The sequence below is a fragment of the Leptinotarsa decemlineata genome, unplaced genomic scaffold (genome assembly GCF_025532065.1).
Source record: "Leptinotarsa decemlineata unplaced genomic scaffold, Ldec_3_MD MMD2_tig00078346_RagTag_RagTag, whole genome shotgun sequence".
Taxonomy (NCBI): domain Eukaryota; kingdom Metazoa; phylum Arthropoda; class Insecta; order Coleoptera; family Chrysomelidae; genus Leptinotarsa; species Leptinotarsa decemlineata.
In genome coordinates, this window is record NW_027412724.1 from 1040113 (window position 1) to 1062682 (window position 22570).

The 22570-nt window shown below is 34.6% G+C and overlaps 1 protein-coding gene across 5 annotated transcripts in view; it reads right to left on the minus strand.

Moving 5' to 3' along the window:
• Positions 1–22570, minus strand: part of Wdr62 (WD repeat domain 62) — a 172354-nt gene that overhangs the window by 101475 nt on the left and 48309 nt on the right. For 2 of the 5 annotated variants that reach the window (XM_074185642.1, XM_074185639.1), the window contains exon 1: positions 19107–19343. The exons of the other annotated variants lie outside the window; for them this stretch is intronic. In XM_074185642.1, the coding sequence (XP_074041743.1) occupies positions 19107–19121 (15 nt within the window). In that variant the 5' untranslated portion in view covers positions 19122–19343. Of the gene's footprint in view, positions 1–19106; positions 19344–22570 lie in introns of those variants that run through there. 5 annotated transcript variants of the gene reach the window in all.

Sequence of the window (22570 nt, forward strand, 5' to 3'; positions counted from 1 at the left end):
AAACTGTATTAATTAGTTTTAATATGAATTTTTATCAAGTATCAGCCAGTTCTATTCAATTAAAAGCAAGAATAATAAGAATACCACACTAACAGGAGAAAAAAATGTCGCAGCTTTGAAGAGTTATAATTGTTTAACTTTGTTATTATCTTTGTTTTTGTCATTGTATTTATTGATATTTAAATTTATTGAGTTTTAGCTTATTACAACGATTATACAAAACGTGTGCGTCTGGGACTGCCGACAGAAGTGATAACTTAAACTAATCTACGTGGAACTATTTAATATTGAAATTGCTTAACTTGACAAAAGCTTAGATCATTACTCAAATTTCATGTATATCAATATGATAATGTAAGAGAAGATTATTTTTATTAAAATCTTTTATAAAACAACAATAAAAATTAATTGGCGCTCCGGGGCGACTTCATTGATTCCAGTGGCGCATTTGTTTTTTCAGCTGCAGGAAAACCTGGAAAAACCTGCAGCACCACATCATCTGAAGATATTGATTTGCCAATGCCCTCTCTCTCATAGAACAAAATGTGGGGTGTCTCCAGAGGCACCAATACATCACCAGAATACTTCGTGACACGACTATCGTCAAACTTAAACCAGTCCGTTTCGTCTTCGACCAAGGCGTAATAATGACCAAATTCAACGCCAGAACCACAGTGGACAATGACTGCATGAATATCATAATAGTGGTCTGCTAGATTGAAGTGTTTATTTATTTCGAACCTTCGAGAGGTTGAGTCTTGTTTGAAGATCATCAGTGTTATTATTAGATTGACTGGTGCCTCACATATACTTGTTTCCTTGTAACAGCCAGTTAGTTTGGCGCATGTTTGGCAATACAGTCGATCATCACCTGTTGAAAATTCCATTTTCAGATGATTCAACAATAAGCTTTGCACGGACTGGTTATTAGTCATATTGATTATTTTGTGTATGTACATTTATTATAAGCCAATTGTTACTTTAGTAGGATTAAATAATGATACTAACAATGTACATACGCAAAATTAATATCGTCATTTTTAAGCCACGTTACACATAATAAAAAAATATTACGTGCTTACTGGTAAGATTTTTATTAACGTCAACAGTATATGTCTATGGGACACTGAACGCTAAGCGTCTGTCCGACGAGAGAGGAGGATCCCATCTTCCGCTGACGTATGCGTAATAGAAAGGAAAGCCAGAAAAACTGGCGCCGTTACGCGTTAAGTAACGAAGCGATTTACCCTCCCATAAAGATGTGAGTTCGGTATCGTAGCAGTGATTGCCCTATTTGGGGTTCAGAAGTTCAGGTAATAGTGTCACCTGGGAGGAAAAACTCAAGACTTCGAATTCCACAAAAAACTTTATGTGTAATTATAATTGTTTTGAAATGGTGAAAAATCAGATATTCTATCTTTTTCTGGCGGTTGTATAAACTTTTATCGGATTATGAAAATGAAAGATCTTGTAGTTGGATGAATTTCAACAATTCCGTGATTGTTTTGAGGTTACACGCTCAAGTTGAAGTATACGTTGAATATGTAATATTATAAAAAGATGAAACAAAAATATTTATAATAGTAATGAAATTAGTCTAGTGTTTCAGAACCAAACCCGCACAAAACATAATCTACCATGAAAATAATAGTCAATGGATCTAATGGTAATTTTAAAATTAAACGCTAGATGTCAATTAAGATAACCTAATTGAATTAGAGTAAGGGAAAACTAAAACGCTACAATTCAAGTTCTGCAATTTCTGAATCTTGATCATTATACGTTATCCGGTAATTGACTTGGTTCGATATCTAGGTTAAAAAGAAAATTACGCGAGCGAACGCTTCAGGCGAGAAATGCAACGAAACAAATTTTCTGCTAGTATCGTTATGTAATCAGAAGAGCGTTATAAGGAAGCAACCATGAAATATTTTGACCAAACAGTGTATTTTGAATATCTAGATAAATTTGAATTAGCCCAAAAGGCTGCAACGGGTGGCATGTAATTATTCCTACAAAGCTGAATATTTCTCAGTTAGTTCTTTTAATATCGTACGTAAATAAAATGACAGTCTATCAATTATTTTTGGAGTGATTTAAAATCGAGAATTCAAGTAATGGAGTACCACAGCGAAGTGGATCGAGTGTTCAGTGTGCGATCGACATATAGTGTTGACAGTAAGCATATAACGCAAAACTATCACCGCTTTTGAAAAAGATTTTATTAATAAATGACTTTTTCTCACATTATCATAATATACATAAAATTTGAGTAATAACCTAATCCTAATCCTAGAAATTGTAATTGAACAGCGCCTCTCCAATTATTTAAACAAATACAATCTTCTACATGGCCATCAATTTGGCTTCATCACGAATAAATCTACAATAGACGCAGTGGGAAAGGTAATACAAAAAGTTATCGGACATATGGAGAGTGGTGAACTCACTTCGCTAACATTGTGGGATTTGAGTAAAGGCTTCTACTGTGTCAACCACAATATCCTTATCAGTCAACTTGAAATTTTTGGAATAAGAGGTACAGCCTTAAAACTTATTTAATTCATACTTAACCAGAAGGAAACAAGCCGTCTGCACAAACGGGGAATTATCTGTAGAGAAAGTGGTATTCCCATGGCATACCTCAGGGGTCAATCCTTGGACCTATACTTTTTGTAATATATGTTAATGATATTTTTCAAAGCCTACTACCTAGCACAGTCATCTGTTTTGCAGATGATACCACAATGATTCACTCTAACTCCGACATGAGTAAACTACTCGACAAGACCAATGAAATTGATGGGTTACTTCCAATAATTTGAAATTAAATATGAGAAAACTCAACAAATAGTTATATCTTCAAATACTAGGGTAACCACACAGAAGCACGTAAAATTGCTAGGTATAATTATTGATGAATCACTCAAATGGAAACATCTATTGACTTTCTATGCAAAAAATTGTCAATTCAGCTCTACCTTCTTCGCCAACTGGAAAGATTTATAAGTACCAACTATTTCACTACCATTTAATGTATGGAACTCTCTTATGGAGAAAATCCTCTCATGCTCAAAAGATTTTCCGTAGGCAAAAAAAGCACTTAGAATAATAGCTGGAACTTCATTCAACGAGCCATGTCAACATTTCTTTATCTTTTACAGAATTCTGTCTTTGCCTTGTATATTTATTTTAAACACATTGTTAGAGATCCATAAAAAGAAAAGTATATTCTCCACCCAATCAGACTATCATAATTATCCCACTAGAAATGCAGATAAACTTAGACAACCACTGAATAAAATAGAAATGTCTACACGAAATTCACTGGATCTCAAGTTGTACAACCATTTACCAGGTGACCTCACTCAGCTCAGTACTCTATCATTCAAGAGGAGAGTTAAAACATTCCTTTTAAAAAACTGTTTTCACTCAACACAGGATTATATCAATAGTACTTACACTTAATGATTAATTCACTTAATATTACTTTTTATATATATGTTGCTATGTGATGTACTGTAGTACCAATATTTTATCCTACTTAGCAGTTAAGTTTTATTTCAAATGATCAATAATAATTGTATATTATCTTTCAATTTTGTACTCAGTACAGCATGAATCTGCACTCTTTTTGACCTGTCATAAATGTATTGTATGCATAACATGATTAAATAAATTTACTGTCTGTCTGTCTCTCAAGTTAACAATTTCAATATTATTCCGGATTATTCCCGAAACGCACAAGTTTTTTTATATATCAAGTTGTGAGAACACCTGAGAATTTGAGAGCATATCAACACCCAACAAGATGAAGTATTAATGAAAACCTCATTATTCCAACATTTTACAAATTTATAAGTTAAAAATGTCTATGTTTTTGGCACTTCGAGTTTTTAACTCCGTACCCCCTGATATAAATTTAAAAAAAAATTAAAACTGTATGTTTTAACTAAATGGGGCAGAAGTGAAAAAATTGAATCGAAAAAGTTTTGAGAAACTATTGTTATATTTGTATATTAAATAAACAAATTTAACGATCATTGTATGTACATTTCCGTGTGTAATATAAACATTGTAAAATCAATTTATTTAATTTGTATTTAAATTGTAATGACTGGTACTAATATGTGTGCCTGTAAGAATATTGTGCTTTTTTGAAATTCCTTACTTCAGAATTATTTTATGTAGAACTTTTACCGCGGAACTCATAAGGAGTGATCATTTTGTAGATTTCTTGTAAAAAGACGACGTATATTCAATGCTATAAATACCAAATTGTGTTCTACGGCAGACTTTGATACACGTCTTTTACCATCAATGTTTCTATACATATTTTTCATTCATCTTCAAAAATAATTTGGTTTGGAATCCAAAACACATGTTTCAAGAATCTGTTTCCTTTTGTATATGAAATTTAACTGATCAAATTTTCAAGAATGAAACTTTAGAAGAAGGGACGAATACAACAATAAAATGATCGTTGTTAATGCAGAAAACTACGAATCGTATGAGATCAACTCAAAGGAATCTCGGAAGAAATCAGTTGGCGTTGTATAGAATTATTCGCCTATTTGTCATGATGGAGAGGTCAGTTTATGGAATTTAAGTTTGATGATTTTGCCATAGATCCAATCAAGAAGTTTTCCAAATTTAAACGGGGCCAACCAAAAATGAGTAATCGAAATTGGCCCACGTTGTACGGAATCATGACAAACATAGAGAATACTCGAAATGGACTAAAATAGTGAAAGAATTCACCAGACTATCTCCGATTCTGATTCGCTTTGAATTTTATAGCAGCTGTAGAATGAAAAAATATTCGAAATTTGATTTTTGTACTGGTCATTTGTAGAGATAGAACAATGCCGAAGCCTATCATATTATTTGAATAAGCTTCGAAATGAGCAACTTTTTTCTAATTTAACCAACTGTGTGTCTTTCACGGTTTTCCAATTTTCTCATGTTGATCCTCCTTATCTTGGATTAAATTCTTGGTTATAATATTTTTAAACTGAAAATCAATATTTTTTCGAATGCAAATATGTATAATTATATTTTTTAGTATTACATTTTTTATTTCAGAAAATCACTGAATACTGAGGAATAAAATTTTGTATATTGAGAAATATTGCAGTAATATTTTTTTCTAGCCGTTACTATTTTTGCAACCTAATATTTGATGCTCAGAAAAAATTGCAATTACTTTACTCAATGTAACATTACATTCTATATTTCCCAGTTTTCAACTGGAAATTGTCGTAGATATCAATTTTAATTTTTCAGTTGCTTTTTCTGACAAAGTTTTCCATGGTAATGTTACATTGACAGTTGTTTCAATGTTGCTTCAATAATTCTGTCAAACTCATTCATTGAGAGTATTTCAAAGGAGCGTGACGTGTTTTTTCATTAAAACGATTTCGAATACTGATTTGGGTTTTCTCGCTTTACCTTTGGCTGTCTGTAATGAGAAGAAAGGAAAGGAGAGAAAAAGACGCTGGTCCAAAGAATGGTACAAACTGAGAAGTAGTTTTACCCACGAACATTTATTAAACCTTCTGCGAGATACGGAACCAGAATCGCCTCCCTTGCAACTCGATACATCCGTCATCTTTGGTATCTTGAAGTACCACTGACAGAACTATTGACAATATTTCTCATTTACACTATCAATCTGCTCGGCCAATGTCTTTCAATCAAATTTTCTATCAATTTCCGTCCATCGATTGACAATCGCCTCCTACGCGATCATTTGTGTGCTTCAATGAACATCATTGACAATATTATTGTAAAGTCTGCTGACTGTCTGTAAAGGGGTCCCTAGACCCCTTAGACAGTTAAACTTGGGATGCACATTGATGAACCCATTGATGGTCTGGAAATGTCAATAATTAATAGGTGGCAGAACATTCGAGAATCATAAGCAACGATAAAACTGATGCTAAATCCATATTTGGGATGAGGAGTACCAAAATCTTTAGCGATAGACCAGATCAGAAAATAGGTCACCAGGAAACAAAGAATACTGGATAAACCCTCAAGACAGTCTTTATAAGGGGACCGCCCGATTGGCTCAGAATTACATGGCCCTATTCATTTGTATTACACTTGGACAGAATAAATTAACGGATACCTCACCTGCAACCAATGTATTAAAGAGGCAGACATGGCTTGTTATGGTGTACCAGATCATAGTAATTTATGGATGATCCAAATTATATATAAAAACCTGTAAAAATTAGTACAGGAAACGACTACTAGAGTGGGTGTCATTAAAAGATGACGGCGAAAAACCAATAAACCCATGAGGCTGCAGCCTTTTCCTGAGACTTGAAAAAATTGTAAAATTGAACAGGTCCCGAGTATCTGAAAAATTATAAAGCAGGGGAAAGGTTCAAGTTTTTTTTTTTGAATTCAATATATAATTACTACAAATTCGTTGTCGAAGTTCAGCGTTAGTGAATTATACAAAGTTAAGACTTCAAAAATGTTTGACGAAATTCGGGTCCCGATTAAGTTAAAACTCTCAACACATAATGTCAATTCAAGCACGGCTCATCTGATGAATATAGAAAACCACAACTATTCGAATTGCATTGAAAGCAGATATTTCAATACGACCTTGTCTAAAAAAACCGTGCCATGTTGTTCATTTCACTTCAACAAACGGGTTTCTTCTCTTTCTGACAAGCTCGTGGGATAGACATTTGACAAACGCCGAGACGTAATATTACTTCGATTGCGTAATTCTCTATTCACTCGAAAACATTGCTATACTAGATAGGTATGTTCTACAGACGCCCACACGAAAAATCGATTTATAGTATCTCCATAGCGCATGCAGATCGCCGTGGGAAACAAGAATTCATAATGCGATGTATAATGAATATATATCCATCAAAAATTCACGGAGATAAATTGTAATACTTGGAAATATGGAACAATATTGGTATTGAGATTATAGTTAATGTTCCTGAAAGAATGAAAAATTTTGCCTGAAACAATGATATTCTATGTATTGCTTTTTTAATTGATAATCCAGTATTCGAACGAATATATGAACAAAGAACGTTGGCGGCAAAGAGAAACTGCTCATCGATATATTTATAACGCAGTTAATAAGAGGAATAACTGCTCTATGTCCTGGATCGATTAGTGCAAGGCGTTTGATACATTACGGAAGCTTGTGCATTCATTCTAGATACCTTGCGGTAACCTACCAACAACTGTTGCTCTGAATTATAGGACTAATATCATTTCAGGCTAGAATCAAACAGAAGGGGTATGTTCTAGAAATATTATCTCAGCACCCTTCTTTTCTGTATCCTCCTATTGCCATTATTCGCTGTATTCAAAAATACTCGGTACATACAGCAATGCGCCACTCTAAGAGATAGGTGATGAATCCACTCATTTATTCATGGCAGATCGGGCAGATCTCAACCTTTATACCTCAGAGGAAAATAATCTTCATTAGTTCTTGAGGGAGATAAATAGATAAATGTGCAACGGTCCAACTTAAAAAATAAAAATATATAGACAGTAATAAAAAAAAGCGAGTTTGCTTTAGACCACACGACTAAAGTAATATAAAGTAGAAAGGTAGTTTGTTTGCTGACTAGTTAGGAAATGGAAATGGAAAGGTCAAAACAGTGTACTCTTATAACAGATTCCAAAGCTTTCGAAAATCTTTATTATCATCATCAGGGATTCTACAATATGGCCAAGGAAACAGATTAGATATATAAAAAGGGATTTGTCAAAAACACTTTACAGTGTTTTTGACATATATAGGTGTATAGACTGAATAACCTCACGAAGTTCAAAACAAACACAAATGATATATCTTTTTTTTTATCGAAACACTACCTGTTATTCCTTGAAGAGGACCATGTGGAACAATGACAGAGCTCAAGTTTTTTTTGACATTCCACGTAAAACAAATATATGATCTGTGACCCGAACAATAGCCCTGTTTCCAAATAACTTGGGTGTTGCTTGGCTGTGGCTACCACAGGCGTAAATGTATGCTCGCACCTCCCTCTCTTGTCCATACATAACTGGGATAACTGGAAGGCCATGGACCTCTTGGTAGGGTAATGGAATGGTTCTGGCTAGAGTTTACAAAATGTATGACATTGAAGTAGCAGAGCCTGGAACGTTTCTATTTAAATCAGCTGCTTTAGTGGCTGACGAACTTGGCTTGGTTTTGACATCAAATGTGGTGACCACAACTCTGTCACCGATGAACGGAATAATTCTTAGGGACAGAGGGTTATTCTACAAATTTCGTACCCCTGCTAGAAGCAAAATCGACTACAGCTATCACGATTCTGGTAGCTTTTTGAAAAATAATCCTGCTAAGGGCCTGACCTTTGCCTTTCTCAAATCAAGTGAGCCCATTGCATATGTATATTCAGGTGAACTTATTATTATCGACACTGGACAACAATGATCAGTAAGTATCTTATACCCCTGTTGAATTTGTAGTTTTGTGTAATATAGTAATCAAATTCAGATCTACTGAAATAGTTCACATGCACTGAAAATCTGTTAAAGTGTCTCTCAATTCAGTCTGAGAAAGTTTTCCCAATTGATAATTTTAGTTTAAAAATCTGTTTTTCCGTTAACCAGCTGTCGCACCCCTACGAACGACAACCCTCAGAAGTCGAAACTTGTGCGAGCTAAGGATTAACGAGGTCTTACCTTTTAACGTGTAATTCCTAACACGGTCCCTATAATATTATTTTCTTGAAATTGCTAACTCAAAAATCCATAACAAAACTTTGAAAAAATAGTATTCGAAGAATAAAATTTCAGTGAGCTATAGGCTGAACAGTATCAAATTTTTGTATTGGTTTGCCTAATGTAATAATTTGTAGGACATTATTTTACTTGCATTGACGACAAAGTTATCTCTGTGAAGTAATCAACTTTCACACATTAATGAAAAATTTTGAAGGGGATTAAGATACTTTTTGATATTATATTTTGAAAATTCAATAACATAATGTGTTACTATTCCTATATCACTTTGAATTTTATGTTCATTAAACAATGCCAAAGGAAATCAAATCATTACTCCCCTAACGATTTTGAACTGTCTAGATAACTGGACCAAAAAAAATATATACACTACTAAAACTAATACTTTGAATAAAATTCGATATGTTAATCTGTCCCGAAAATCGTATATAGCAGGAATCGGTAATATGTATAAAACATTTCCATAAGACTATCATCATCTTGCAGGTGATTTACACAAACTGTGGAAATCTAGCAGGTAGCCACGAAGACGAGTGATAACTCCTCACGATTAATATCTCAATATTATCTAGAACTATAAAAGAAAAAAAGAAAGCGGCTAACAGAATTGTTTTACGCTAGCACAATGTTTATGTGCTTATTTTTATTTTATAAAATTCAGTCATTACCATTTCCCAATAATACGCAACAAGGGGAGTAATATCGGGATGCCTAGGAGGTCGCAGTTCAAAATGGCGGCTTTTTCTAGACCATCTTTTAGAAAATTTTTGGTTCAACTAGTGAAGAACAATCCTTGAATGGAAAAACCATCTACCTAGCTAACCTAAGCTAGCTGAAAGCTACAAACTGTATATAGAACGGACCACGTGGCTCTAGAGTAAATCAGAGTCTTACAGTCATCTCAGTTTGGCTACGTCTGAACCGATATATTTTATGTACCAAGACGATTGCATACTCGTATGACTTTCTCGAAGCAAATTTTTGTCCATGACATAATTGGGCCCAAGTCATATTTTTTCTTGACATTTTCTCACCATCTTCCTGGAAATTCCTATAAAATCATAGTCACGAAGACAATTTCTTGTTTCATGCCATATCAGTAAAAATAACGATAGAAAGATCAAGCAAGCTCAGTCATTGGAATCTTTCTACGTATTTCCAGACTACAACGGCCGACCTTTTTTGAAGCGACTACTTCCTAAAAATCTACCAGAAAGTGCTATTTTATCTATAATTCGGCTACATACCAAAATGATTATTTACGTCGTTTTCGTGCTCTCTGATTCCTCTGCCGGATGCTACATTTAATTAGGTCTCAATCGAGGACCACTTGTTAATAAAGTACAGAGGGAATTCTGTTGAAATTATTGGTACTATCAATGATATTTCGACCATTTCTGTGGTAGGTATACGTAATTGTGGTTATTCACCCTATTCCGGTTAGACACCAAAACATCACCATTATACATACAATACGAATATCGAGGACTCAACATAAAATCATCAAAAATAAGTCTATCAAGAAAATCATGATTCTTTTCTGGTCCAGTTATCTACGAATAATATCCCACGATAATGTAAACCTGCCTTGAACAAGAACTAGTTCTTTTTATTTGTTTCACAATACATGATTACTCATTCAACTGTTCTGAAAAAAGCAACAGTTATGCAACTAACCGTTAGATCTGCGAAATTGGATAAAAGCTTATACTACTACTGAAACAATACATGTATGATTAAGACTTTATTAATACTTAACGATGGTTACCGTAAAAACAAAACAGCCATAACTTGAAAGAGGTGTGAGTTATAGATAGAAGGAACTTAACGTCTCGTTGGATACACGATATGTGTAGCACGTGATATTGAGGGTAGTATAGTCGAAGTAAATGATATTGTGCACTCTTAAAGTTGTCGGCACTCTCAAAGGCCAAACAAACTAATACATAGAAATGAACTGGCAGCAAACTTTTATGATTAGCTAAAGAGTCATAAAATTAAATTTGAAGTCATGTTACGGTGACGAATAGAAATCGGGGAATGCGGCCTTAGTTATCGCCGCCGTGTTCAGTTCAGGAACTGATCGCGATTTGAGTGTTGAAATTTGATATGGGTGCAGTTATAATTACTTAAAAATGTTGTTATTTATTCAAAATCTGGCGTCATTGGACAAGTACTAATAGTAATAACGAGTGTGATAACAGATTGTTCACACAATGGTGAACAATGCGAAAAACAGATACCAGTGAATAAGATTCGGATGCATTTGAATATTGAAACACAGAGAGTATGAATGTATATAAGAATATACGTCTCGAGTTTGGTTTCAAGGGAAACAAACCATTGCAAGCAACATCAGATTTGAACGAAATTCCTTTTTCAACTGTACGTAAAATGGTCAAAAAACAAACCTTATGAACGCAAGACGCGATGTGATACAGGATTACCAAAACCTTTATATGTTCATCTAATAAAATCATTGAAAGAACAATTTACGACTGTTACAAAAGCAATGATATTCCTACAACTGAAATCATAAGGAAGAAATTGAATACTTCCGGACATAACGTGAGTTGCTATGACAAAACTCTTCAGAATTAGATAAAGAAACTAGGATTTAGATTTAAAATAATAAACAAACGTCAAACAGTTATGGATAGCAGAAGAATAGTGGAATTGCGTAACAAATACTTAGAACAAATAACTAAATATAGACAAGAACAACGGCAAAGGTGGACTGATGGTTCGAGAATGTGTATGCCTAACATGCCTGCAAACAAAGGATAGCGACTAATTGTGCATTGCGGAAAGGAAGTGAAAGATGGGTTCCGAATTCTTTGAAATTATGTAGAAGAAACTTGAGGACTGCAATGTTGACTATCATAAGAACCTGGAAGTTAATATTTTCGTGGGATGGTTTGAAAACACATTGATTCCAAATTTGGATGTGAATAGTGTAATAGTTCTTGACAACGCTTCCTATAATTCGCGACAGCAAACCAAAGTACCAAATAAAAATTCGAGGAAAGATGAAATACAAAGTTGTTTAATGGATAACAATTTGTATTTTGAAGATTACTATACCAAAAAACAAATACTTGAAGTTTTACATACAAAAACATTTCAAATAGGGTATGCCCTTGAGAGTATTGCTGAAAAGTATGGACTCACCATATTGAGACTTCCCTCCTATTTTTGTGTTTTCAATTTTATCGAATTGATTTGGAGAAAATTGAAACAAAGCATCAGGCATAAAAATAGTTTTCCAAACTTTGATAAGAAGGTAATAGAGCTAAGTGAAGAAGAAGTATCTAATATTACCGAAGAAGACTGACAGTCAGACAAAAAGTAATTTTAGTTGAAAAAGACTATATGGAGATTGGACACTTCCATATTAATGGTGTCAATAAATAAACGGCGACAGTGATAGTAAAACAGAGAATATGGAAGAGGAATTATCAGAAGCTTTCGAAGAAGGTTAGTGAAGTGTTTTTGAAGCGATCGATTGTATATGTATATGTGAGTGAGTAGTATGCAGAAGTATTTTCAGTCATCACCCAGAAACCGATAAAACTTTTGAAACAACCATTCATCATTTTACCAAAAATTGCAATGTAGATTTTTAAGAGATATTTGAAGTTGATGTTTGTGTTCAAGTTTCAGATACTAAAAACATTAGTTTCAACATCAACGGGAAATTGTATTACTTGACTCTGATGATGTTTTGCCGCAGAAAAAGGTTGAGAATAGAGAAATACATGTGCTGTGAGACATAGCTGAAATGGCTACTGAAATTGATGACTGATGTAATACAATAATTGTTTTTTATTGTTCTATCAAGTATGCACCTTTCGTCTAATCTAAAAAATCTTGTATTATATCATTTCAAATATAGCAATAATGGGATCATTAAAAACCTCTATCTGTGTAGAGTAGGGAGGGTGAGTGTAAGCCCACAGTACTTAGGCCACATGTGACTCATTGTACATCCTCCCGAGGAGTTGTCCTCCTAGGTCATCGTCAATCATGTCCTTTCCTGGAAGGTGGACAGGTCACTGGCAGACATCTCCTTTATATAGGCAGGTATAGGCCAAGACTCGTCGAACACACACTCTCTTATTGACAATAACTCCGGGCACTTGCATAGGACATGCCTGACAATCTCATCTTCCTGTTCACACATCCTGCATAGAGGTGTGTCCACTAGCCCCAGACCTCTGTCTGTATAAAGACAAAATAGAAATTAACAAAGCAGTTTTCCTATTTTTAAAACGCATTTTTTGTAGAGGACTCAATGTATCTTGCTGTTTTTTGTATTCTGCCTTCCCCGATCTGTAAAAGGGCAAACTGAAGGGTTCACCCAGTAAAGTAATTGCGTAATATAAACCAATAAAGAGTACAATTAGTCAGTAACTTGTCGAGTTCATAAATTTTTTAAAACGTCTTACGTTTCGGAAAGTAACGTTTGTCAAAACACCTCAGACAAACGTCTGTCAAAGGATAACAACCTCTTTTCATTCGAGGTGCTTTAAAAATGAATTTAGTTGGGCTTTTTAGAAGTGAAAGGGATCAAGAAAGCTAAGTAATAACTAATTCAATTTTTTCAATCATTATTTTATATTTGTAGACAAAATTTGTGAATACGGCAAGTTACTGACTAAGTGGATTCTTCAGTAGTTTCTTTTACACAGAACTTCTAGGGGAGAACTTTTTCCCTTCATCACACTCTAGCAGATTTTCTATTGATTTAGCTTGGGGTTTAATACCAGTACAGTGTTCTCATTTTCTTGCATGATGCATTAAATTAGTTAGGAATCACACGTTGAAAGGTAAAACCTCGTTAGTCCTTAGCTCGCACAAGTTTCTCAACTTCTGAGAGTTGTCGTTCGTATGGGGGCGACAGCTGATTAACGGAAAAACAGATTTTGAACATATTAATTCTTGTTGTAAATACCTTTTGGATTTCTCATTTTCAGCATACCTGACATCAAAACTGGTATTAGGGAGCATACGATACACATTCGATTTCGTAGACTAGGAGAGTTTCACACAGTTTTAGAAGTAAGAGAAAATTGCTCAAAATTCTTGAAACCAATATATCAGAGTCCCAAACGCTTCAAAAAAATTGTGAAGAACAAGGTAAGGTATAAAAGGAATTATTATTTTCAAACTACTGTTTATTTTTGGAGTAACTATCTTCATTCTCAATGAAGCACCATTCATTATACTACGGAATAAGGACAATAACCTTGTTATCTCGCACCGTTCGTATACACTCAATTTATTCGAAATTTCTATTTTCTTCGACGTGAGAATCCACTTCGCATATCCATTGTTTTATCAAAAGTCGTTCATCTCAGAAGTAAAAGTGGAATATTGCACGGCATTTCCCGATCTAAAAAGGAAAAACTGACCGATTCAAAAGTGCATTACAAACAATTATTACGATTGCAGGTGAGGTATCGATAGAGAAAGTCGACGTTTAACGTCAATAGGAAGTTAAAGTTAACTTAACGATAGAGTCGATAACATCACGAGTCCCATATTTGGGCAAGTACTTTTCGAGTTTTATGGTTTCGACCTTTAGTTGAATTCATTGTCTCTTTCACATCCTCTAACGCGTTTTATTGCACGGAAATTAGATAGGAGTGTCATGTTTGTGTTCGAGATGATAAGAAATTGAAACAAAAATTTGCACAATTTTTCGAATTAATTTGTAATTCCCCATCACTCATATAGAAAATCAGCGAAGGGTTAGTCCCCCCAGAAAATGGTTATGAAATAAATTAAAAGTTTTTCAACACTGAAGAATACGAAGAAGATATAGGAAGTTTGTTGAATGCCTCGCTAAATATTTTATAAAGTTTCAAAGATACATACAGGCACATAAAATAAAGGCCAGCTTGACATATCAACAAATTTTGAACTGCAATAAATTTTTTTTGTTTTTAGCCTGATTTTGACTTTTTTTTCAATAAATGGAAAGAAACTCTTCCCAAATTATTTCACATCCCACAGATTTTTTATTGTGGTCCGATTTATACAAAAAAATACGAGGGAAAACAAAGTTTCTATCATTTAGGTTTAAGACACCCTGTGGCGAAACACAGCTTTTAGATGGCATTCCAAACTATCCGACAGACGGTGGCTGCTAATCATTTTGAGGTTTAACTCAGTACACCTTGAACTTCACTGTTTAAGAACTCTTTCATTTGAAATAAACTTCCTGAGAACGTTTTTCTAAATGAATTCAATCTCCAGCGATTTAAATTCAACGTGAATCGCTAGTTTCGCACAGGCACCGCTCTAGAGCGCCTTAAGGATTTTTCTGTAGTGCTTGTGTTTTCTCCTTGAAAAAAAACCTGCATGCAAGTTGGTTTATTTCCTATACATTGTCTTTTCATTCATTTAGATACAATTCGTTTCTCTTAATTATGAATTATTAAATAAAGCTTTGCAATTTCTCTTCGTTTTCGTCATAAGCAACGTTCAAGAATGCCCCCCGGATGCAAATCTTATTAAAAAATATGATAGAAAATCTATTATAACGTATTATGTTATAACGTGAACATCTAACAATTAAGTTTGTTTTTTGAATACAAATCCTATAAGGCATGTCTGGGACTATGGTAGATGTGTGAGAAGTCGCGAAATAATACCTTCCAAGAGAAATGAACATTGTGTTGCGCTCGTAAAGGAGTGGAATAACATGGCCCAGGAATATATTCGGAGGCTAATTCGTAGAAAGTCTCGGAGAATGGAAGCTATTGTTTAAGCTATACAGAGCGTTCCAACGAAAACTTGACTCCCCCTGTAAGTCAGAACCGGACGTGTAATTAAAAATTTCAAAGAACACAACAGTTTCTAGGGGGATTGATTCTTATATGGAAAGCATACCCGAAACTTTTACCTCCCCTATTTTTTCCAATGGCATGGGGGTCGGGTGATACATCATTTGAAAGATCGTAGGTCCTTCTATTAATTCTGTATTTTTTTCGAGATTGGTTCATTCGTCATTGAGAAATTGAATGTTGAACGTTTCATTTAAGAAAAACCAGAAAATTTCCTGTCACTCATTTTATTGAGGAAATCAACAAAAGTAATATCAATGGCAACAAAATCAACGGATAGTGTGTTTAAAATGACCTCCATCTAGTTCCATATAATAATACAGTCTATTTTCGTAAGCGGTTTTTACATTAATGAAGATTTGTTTGAAAGTGTTTGACAATGTTTCGTGGTGTATTTCATCAGTTCGGACTTCCATTGTCTAATATAATATAAATTGATTTGAAATCCCTGGAAGAGAATAAAAGATTAACCGAAAATAACAATTTTTATTAAAACAAAAAACTGTCCGGAGTCAGAAATCGGCATTCTCACAACGTAAGCCATCAATACGTTAAATATTTAATGGATACGTTTCGAACTTCAAGTTCTATTCACAACAGAAAACATGAAGTATCCCGCCCTGTCAGAAATGACGGAGTTAAAGTTGCTGTGTTAGGACATGTACAAATGGATAATCGACAATCTATCAGACAAGTAGCTAAAGCGTCTGGTGTATCAGCTACTAGTGTTTTTCGGATTTTGAAAGCCTACAAATTTTATCCATTCAAAATGAGGCTACTTCAGGAATTAAACGAAAATGGTCCTGAACATCGACTTCAGTTTTGTGAGGTGTTCAGCTAGAAATTGACCAATAACCCAAAACTATTATACAATACATGTTTTTCTGACGAAAATTCTTTCATGTTGAATGGTGAAGTAAATAGACATAATTGTCGTTTCTGGAGCGATGCGAATCCTCATTTGGTTATGGAAACACATTCACAAACTTCACAAAAATTGAATGCCTGGGTCGGCATTCTTGGTAATCATATTGTTGGACAATTATTCATTGAAGGTAAACTCAATGGAGATACATACTTAAATCAATTACAAGACTGTGTAGATTCTATGATTACACAAATTTTGGAAAATGATGACAATTTAGTAGAAAATTAAATAACATTCCAGCAGGATGGTGCACCCCCACATTTTGATGTTCGGGTGAGACAGTTTTTTTACGAATGTTTTCCAATGCGTTGGATCGGCAGGAGGGGTCCAGTGGAGTGGCCAGCTAGATCACCTGATCTCACATTTATGAACTTTTTTCTGTGGGGACACCTGAAGTTCAAAGTGTACTCTACTAAGCCTACAAATCTAGAAGACCTGCGACAGAGAATTGTTAGGGAATGCTGATTGCTGACTCCGGACATCTTGAATAATGTACGGAACGCTTTCGAGAGTGAACTGTATTATTGTATGGAACTAGATGGAGGTTATTTTGAACACTTTATCCATTGCTTGTGTTGCCATTGATAATACTTTTGTTGATTTTTGTCAATGAAATGAGCGACAGCAAATTTTATGTTTTTTCATAAATAAAACGTTCAACGTGAACCAATTTCGAAAAACATCACATAGGTTATAGAAGGACAAAAGACCTTATCCCCTATGTCATTGAAAAAGTAGGGGGGGTAGTTGCTGACCGCAGAAGGGGTGAAGTTTCGGGTATGATTTCCATATCAGAATTAGTCCCTCTAGAAAAAATAAATTACGTGTTCTTTGAAATTTACGATTACACGTCCGTTTCTGACTTACAGGGGAGGGGGTCAAGTTTTCGTTGGAATGCCCTGTAGAAGGCAACATCCGCTATTGGTTTACTGTTTTCTTCGTCAACCGTTCGATGTTATCGTTTAATTGGTAATTGTGGAGAATGAAGAACACGCAGAGAAAACGCAATGCCTAATTCAATACGTCATTAATTTGAAACAAATCAGGATATCAAAATGAATGAAGAAACTGTGTGTGGGAAATGAGCCACGCTTGTATACAGGTGTCATCTAAAAACTGTATTTGTTTCAAATCTAGATTTTAGTAATAACATAACTTTGTTTTTCTTCGTAAAAGGTGTATAAAGAGGGTCTTATTAGAAAATGTGTTCGATGTCAATTGATCCGGGATAAGGTTTCTTCCATTTGTTAAACAAATTATGAAAATTGGGCTAAAAATAGAAAAGTCATTCAAGATGAAATTTTGTTGACATTTCACATACACCTGTGTGTATTTGTGTATTTATAGCTTCTGCAGAGTTAAAAACAAAAATCCATAACGTACTTGATCCAAAGCGCATTTTCTATAGATATGTAATGACTGGCAATCGAACAAAAATAAACCGTATATCTAGGCAATTAATAGTGTTGAACACGCCTGAGGAAGCTATTGTATAATGAAACACATGTTGCGATTTTGTAAATTGGTCAGTTCTCACAATAAAGTGTTACTTAAATACTTTACCATTGAGTTATATATATGAAAGATATTTTCGTGGTTTAAACTGTTCCGTATTTCTAAATAGAAACCTGCCTCAGCATATCATTTATGACTCTCAAGGCATAAATGATATTGGTATTGCTGCCGCCTTATGCATTAACGTTTATATTCAATTTAATTTGAAAATTTAGAATAAACCTCTGGGAATAATGCAGCGAGAACTGAAAAGAGCTATAAACTGAAAATATTTACTATTTTAAATATCATCAGGTGACTGAGGTGACGGAAAACAATCAATAGTCTGGCGTGTGTAACTTGCTATTTGAATAATGATCGAAGATAATTGGAAAAATAGAGGATAAAATAAATTGTTCATTCTATAAGTGAAATAATCACAGTCAAATTTTTTAAAGTACAACTTGCAGTCGTAAAAGAAATGTCTCTTCAAAATACTACACAAAAATTTTAGCGTAATACCCAATCCTAATATTTACACCTATTATATCCAATTTATTAATGTTTAGTGTAGTAAAGTGCAAATGAACACTGCCATTGTAGTGGTCCGCGAAACCAAATTTTGCTTAATACATCTTGTTTGGTGTTTTGACGTATCAATTGATAAACATGAAAGTCAATTATTGCATTGATTTTGTTCATCTCTTGTAAGCGTTGCACTGGAAAAAATCAAAAACAGTAAAATTGTTATATCTTGAACTGGTAGGTCTTCCTGAAAACCCCCAAACTGTATGATGAATAAAATATCCCACTTGCAATAGGAAAATAATTTACGTATTGTATTGTAATCAGTTATTCCTTTAGTACGTGGAAGCTTCCTTGGTTCGGAAAATATTTATATGATGTATCAGAGAAGTGAACAAAAAAATATTTAATGATATGTATAAGATGAATTTGTCAGGTATCGGTTCGAAAAAGACAAAGAACCATCATATAAGTATGCCAACAATCTAAATATATGCGTAGGCAACTCTGCAAAAATAAAAAAACTATAACAAGAGTCATACCTGTTGCAGATTCATGCTAATAGAGTGCAATTTCAACAAAAAGACACGTTTTCAACATTCAACACAGCACTTAGGTTCATTTTCTACACCGAATTCCAATAGGCTGGAAAGAAAAAGCAGTTAATTTCCGTAAATTATTCATTAGTCCTCGAATTCGAATTTCAATATCGTACACCACGTAAAACCATTGTTCAATACCCATACACAAGGTGTGAAGTATCAGAAACAACTACTGCTGCGTACGTCATAAGAATCGAGACTTGGACGTGGGGCACCGAGAAGCCCTCTCTCTTCGACGTTCAACTATTCAGCGCCAAAGGCATAGCCTATGTAGATGGCAAGATGTTACGAAGACAATTTCCTATTCGGCTTCAGTTCCTACTAGTGTATGCAAGAACCGTATTTCATTTCCTCCAGGTACCGTATAGATGGTACGTGCGCTTTGAAAAAGGCAGCGAGAATGATTAACATAACGTTTGTTTTTGAATAATTGAAAGTATTTTGTCTGAGTTTGAAATGTGTTGTGTTACATCAATTTTTTTTTGAAAAATAATAAATATAAATGAGTAATCAGTCACGGCACTGTTTTGCCAAATCACCATAGACAGATATAGTAATCAACAAGTGCGAAAAATAAAATTGAATCATCTAAAGGAACAACTCGTGAAGGCCAGTCTCAACTCCCTACACTGTAGGTTAATGGACTGACACCTATCAGAAAACAACTACTTCCCTGGCTAATACCACGAAGGGCGTTGGATTATATCCGACGGGTTTCAGTGGTGCAGGATTCTTCACTGAAGTTAATCCTGCATATAATGTTGGCGATACTACTGCCGCAATTAGATTTTCAATTATTGGAACCCACTCCCAGACCGGTTTCGGACTGTTTGGCCATTCGTCAGTGCAAGGTAGTGTCTATCATCAACATGAATCGATGATTTCCGATAATTGAAAATCAAATTCTTTCAGAGTATCATTCCTCGAACTAGGCTAAATCGGAGAACAGTCAACAGGTTTGTCATCGCCCCATCTGCCTGTGAACGAGGTAACCAACCGTATATCCGAAATTTGCCCAATTCCTCGTATAAGGAAAGAAAACTTTTCTCATATAGTCAGTGGGCATACTTGAAGACTGGCTATAAATCAAATCATCTAAAGGAATAATTTCAGTGAAGAATCCTGCACTGCTCCGGTCGGATATAATACAACTTCCTTCGTGGTATTAGCCCATTTTACGGTCGCCATAATCTTCCATCATCGCAATGTGGTGGATATTTTTGAGTCTACTGGTTCAGTAAACGATCGACCAACACTCGAACGTCGAAAAAACGCACGATCTGCCTAATAAATTGATGTTGTCTGTGAGAGTGTGCAGGAGAATCCGAGGCGGTCTATTTCGCGTCGCTCACAAGAACTCAGCCTTCCGCAGACCACAACTTGGCGAATTTTGCGTCGTGACTTGGGCCTGCACCCATACAAAATTCAACTGACCCACAAACTGAAGGTGAACGACCATAGATAACGATGTGTGTTCGCTGAATGGGCCCTGTAGCAGTTGGCAATTGACCCTAATTTTCGTCGAAAAATCATCTTCAGCGATGAGGCCTATTTCTGGATGAATGGGTACGTGACTAAATTTAACTTGTCGAATTTGGGACGATACCAATACACATGAGATCCAAGAGCACTCAATGCATCTCTAAAAAGTCACTGTTAGGTGTGTTCATGTTTCTTTAAGAACGACGTTGGCCAGGCCAACGGCGAGCACTATAGGTCGATGATTAACTTCTTTTGGCCTGAATTGGATGATCTGGACACCCACGACATGTGGTTTCAACAGTATGATCCACACAACTCATGCAACATTGGATATTTTGCACGAGCGATTTGAGGGCATGGTGGAGGTGATGTGAACTGGCCACCGAGATCGTGCGATTTGACCCCCTTAGACTTTTTCTTGTGGGGTTTTCTAAAGTCGCAGTTGTATGCGAATAAGCCACAAACTACAGCGGTCCTCAAATCTAACATAATTCATGTCATTGGTCAAATTTAGCCCGATGTATGCCCCAGAGTCATGGAAAATTGGACGTTTCGGATGCGTTCCACCCAGAGAAGCCGTGTTGGACATTTCAACGGAGTTATATTCTGAACATAATGGTAATAGGTCTTTCAAACGAATAAAAAATTTCGATATCTCACATACACTATGTTTTATTCAAATTTAAAGATATGAAATACTTAATGAAAGACCCTATATTTCATTGTCAGGTTATTACTTTCTATTTTGATCAACGTAGTAGATATACTACTAACATCAATTCGGGATTTTTCGATCAATTTTATATCACCTTTTATCATATATAAATATAACAGCTCTCCTGGTGAATCCCTGTAAAATTTTATTATAAATTTGTTAAACTATAGTCTTTCATATCATTCCAGTAGCTCTTTTCCTTTTTCCCTAAGGAAACTGTTACAGAAAATATGTTGACAGATCATTCTACTGTCTTATTATTCCTTTGAGGCCACTGAATAGTCTCATATAATATGTTGATTTTAAGTAAATTACAAAAAATGAGTGTAACTATAAGAAAACTTCATATAATATTATTTTCACATAAAACTTATGAAACATGAATATGATTAAAACCCCACTTTACTTCCTCAACTTAACAGGTGTCATCTTCTATCGGGGAATTGATTTTTCTCCTAGAGTCCCGAGAAGGTTCATATGGAGGAAACTTATGGAAGTATGTGAGTCGACTTGCGAGCTGGAAATTTATTATACGACCTGCTCAATAATTTGGAGTGAAACGAAGACGTAAACATTGGGGAACAGGTCGGTAAATGTGGGTCTCAATTGGTTTGTGAACTTTTGATGCCTACCTGTCTGTTCGAAGATATATATTATGTGAAAGGAGTGTATGAAAAACATATTTCTGCCTTGTGGTAGACAGATTTAAATAAGTGGTTTGAGTTTTTCAAAAATGAAAAACAAGTTGAAAAATTAAAAGAGACAGCTTAATTAGATTTAATGAAAATGTACCTACTAATCTTGTATTAATTGAAATGTCTTGCGATCAATATTGGTAAATTCGACATAATTTTTATATTTTTTGAAAGCTGCGTCTCTCCAGAAAAGAAGCTGCACTGAGAAAACTGCATTGTCAAATATGATATGACTGTCAATAAAATGAACCTCTTTATCACAAACGCCATTTTCGGAATGACTTGTAATACAGCAATTAAATATTGGATCAAATCTTGTTTGTGATTGATATATATTTTGATTTATCTATGGAAAAATCATGATATTTTAAATTCAACTTATATATCTGTACCAATGAAAGAATGTGAATGGAAACTCATTTTTATTCAGTTCATAGGATTCCAAAGTTTTCATATGAATGTTATATTCAAATCTTGATACCATTAAACAATTTTTCTCTTGCAAGACTGAA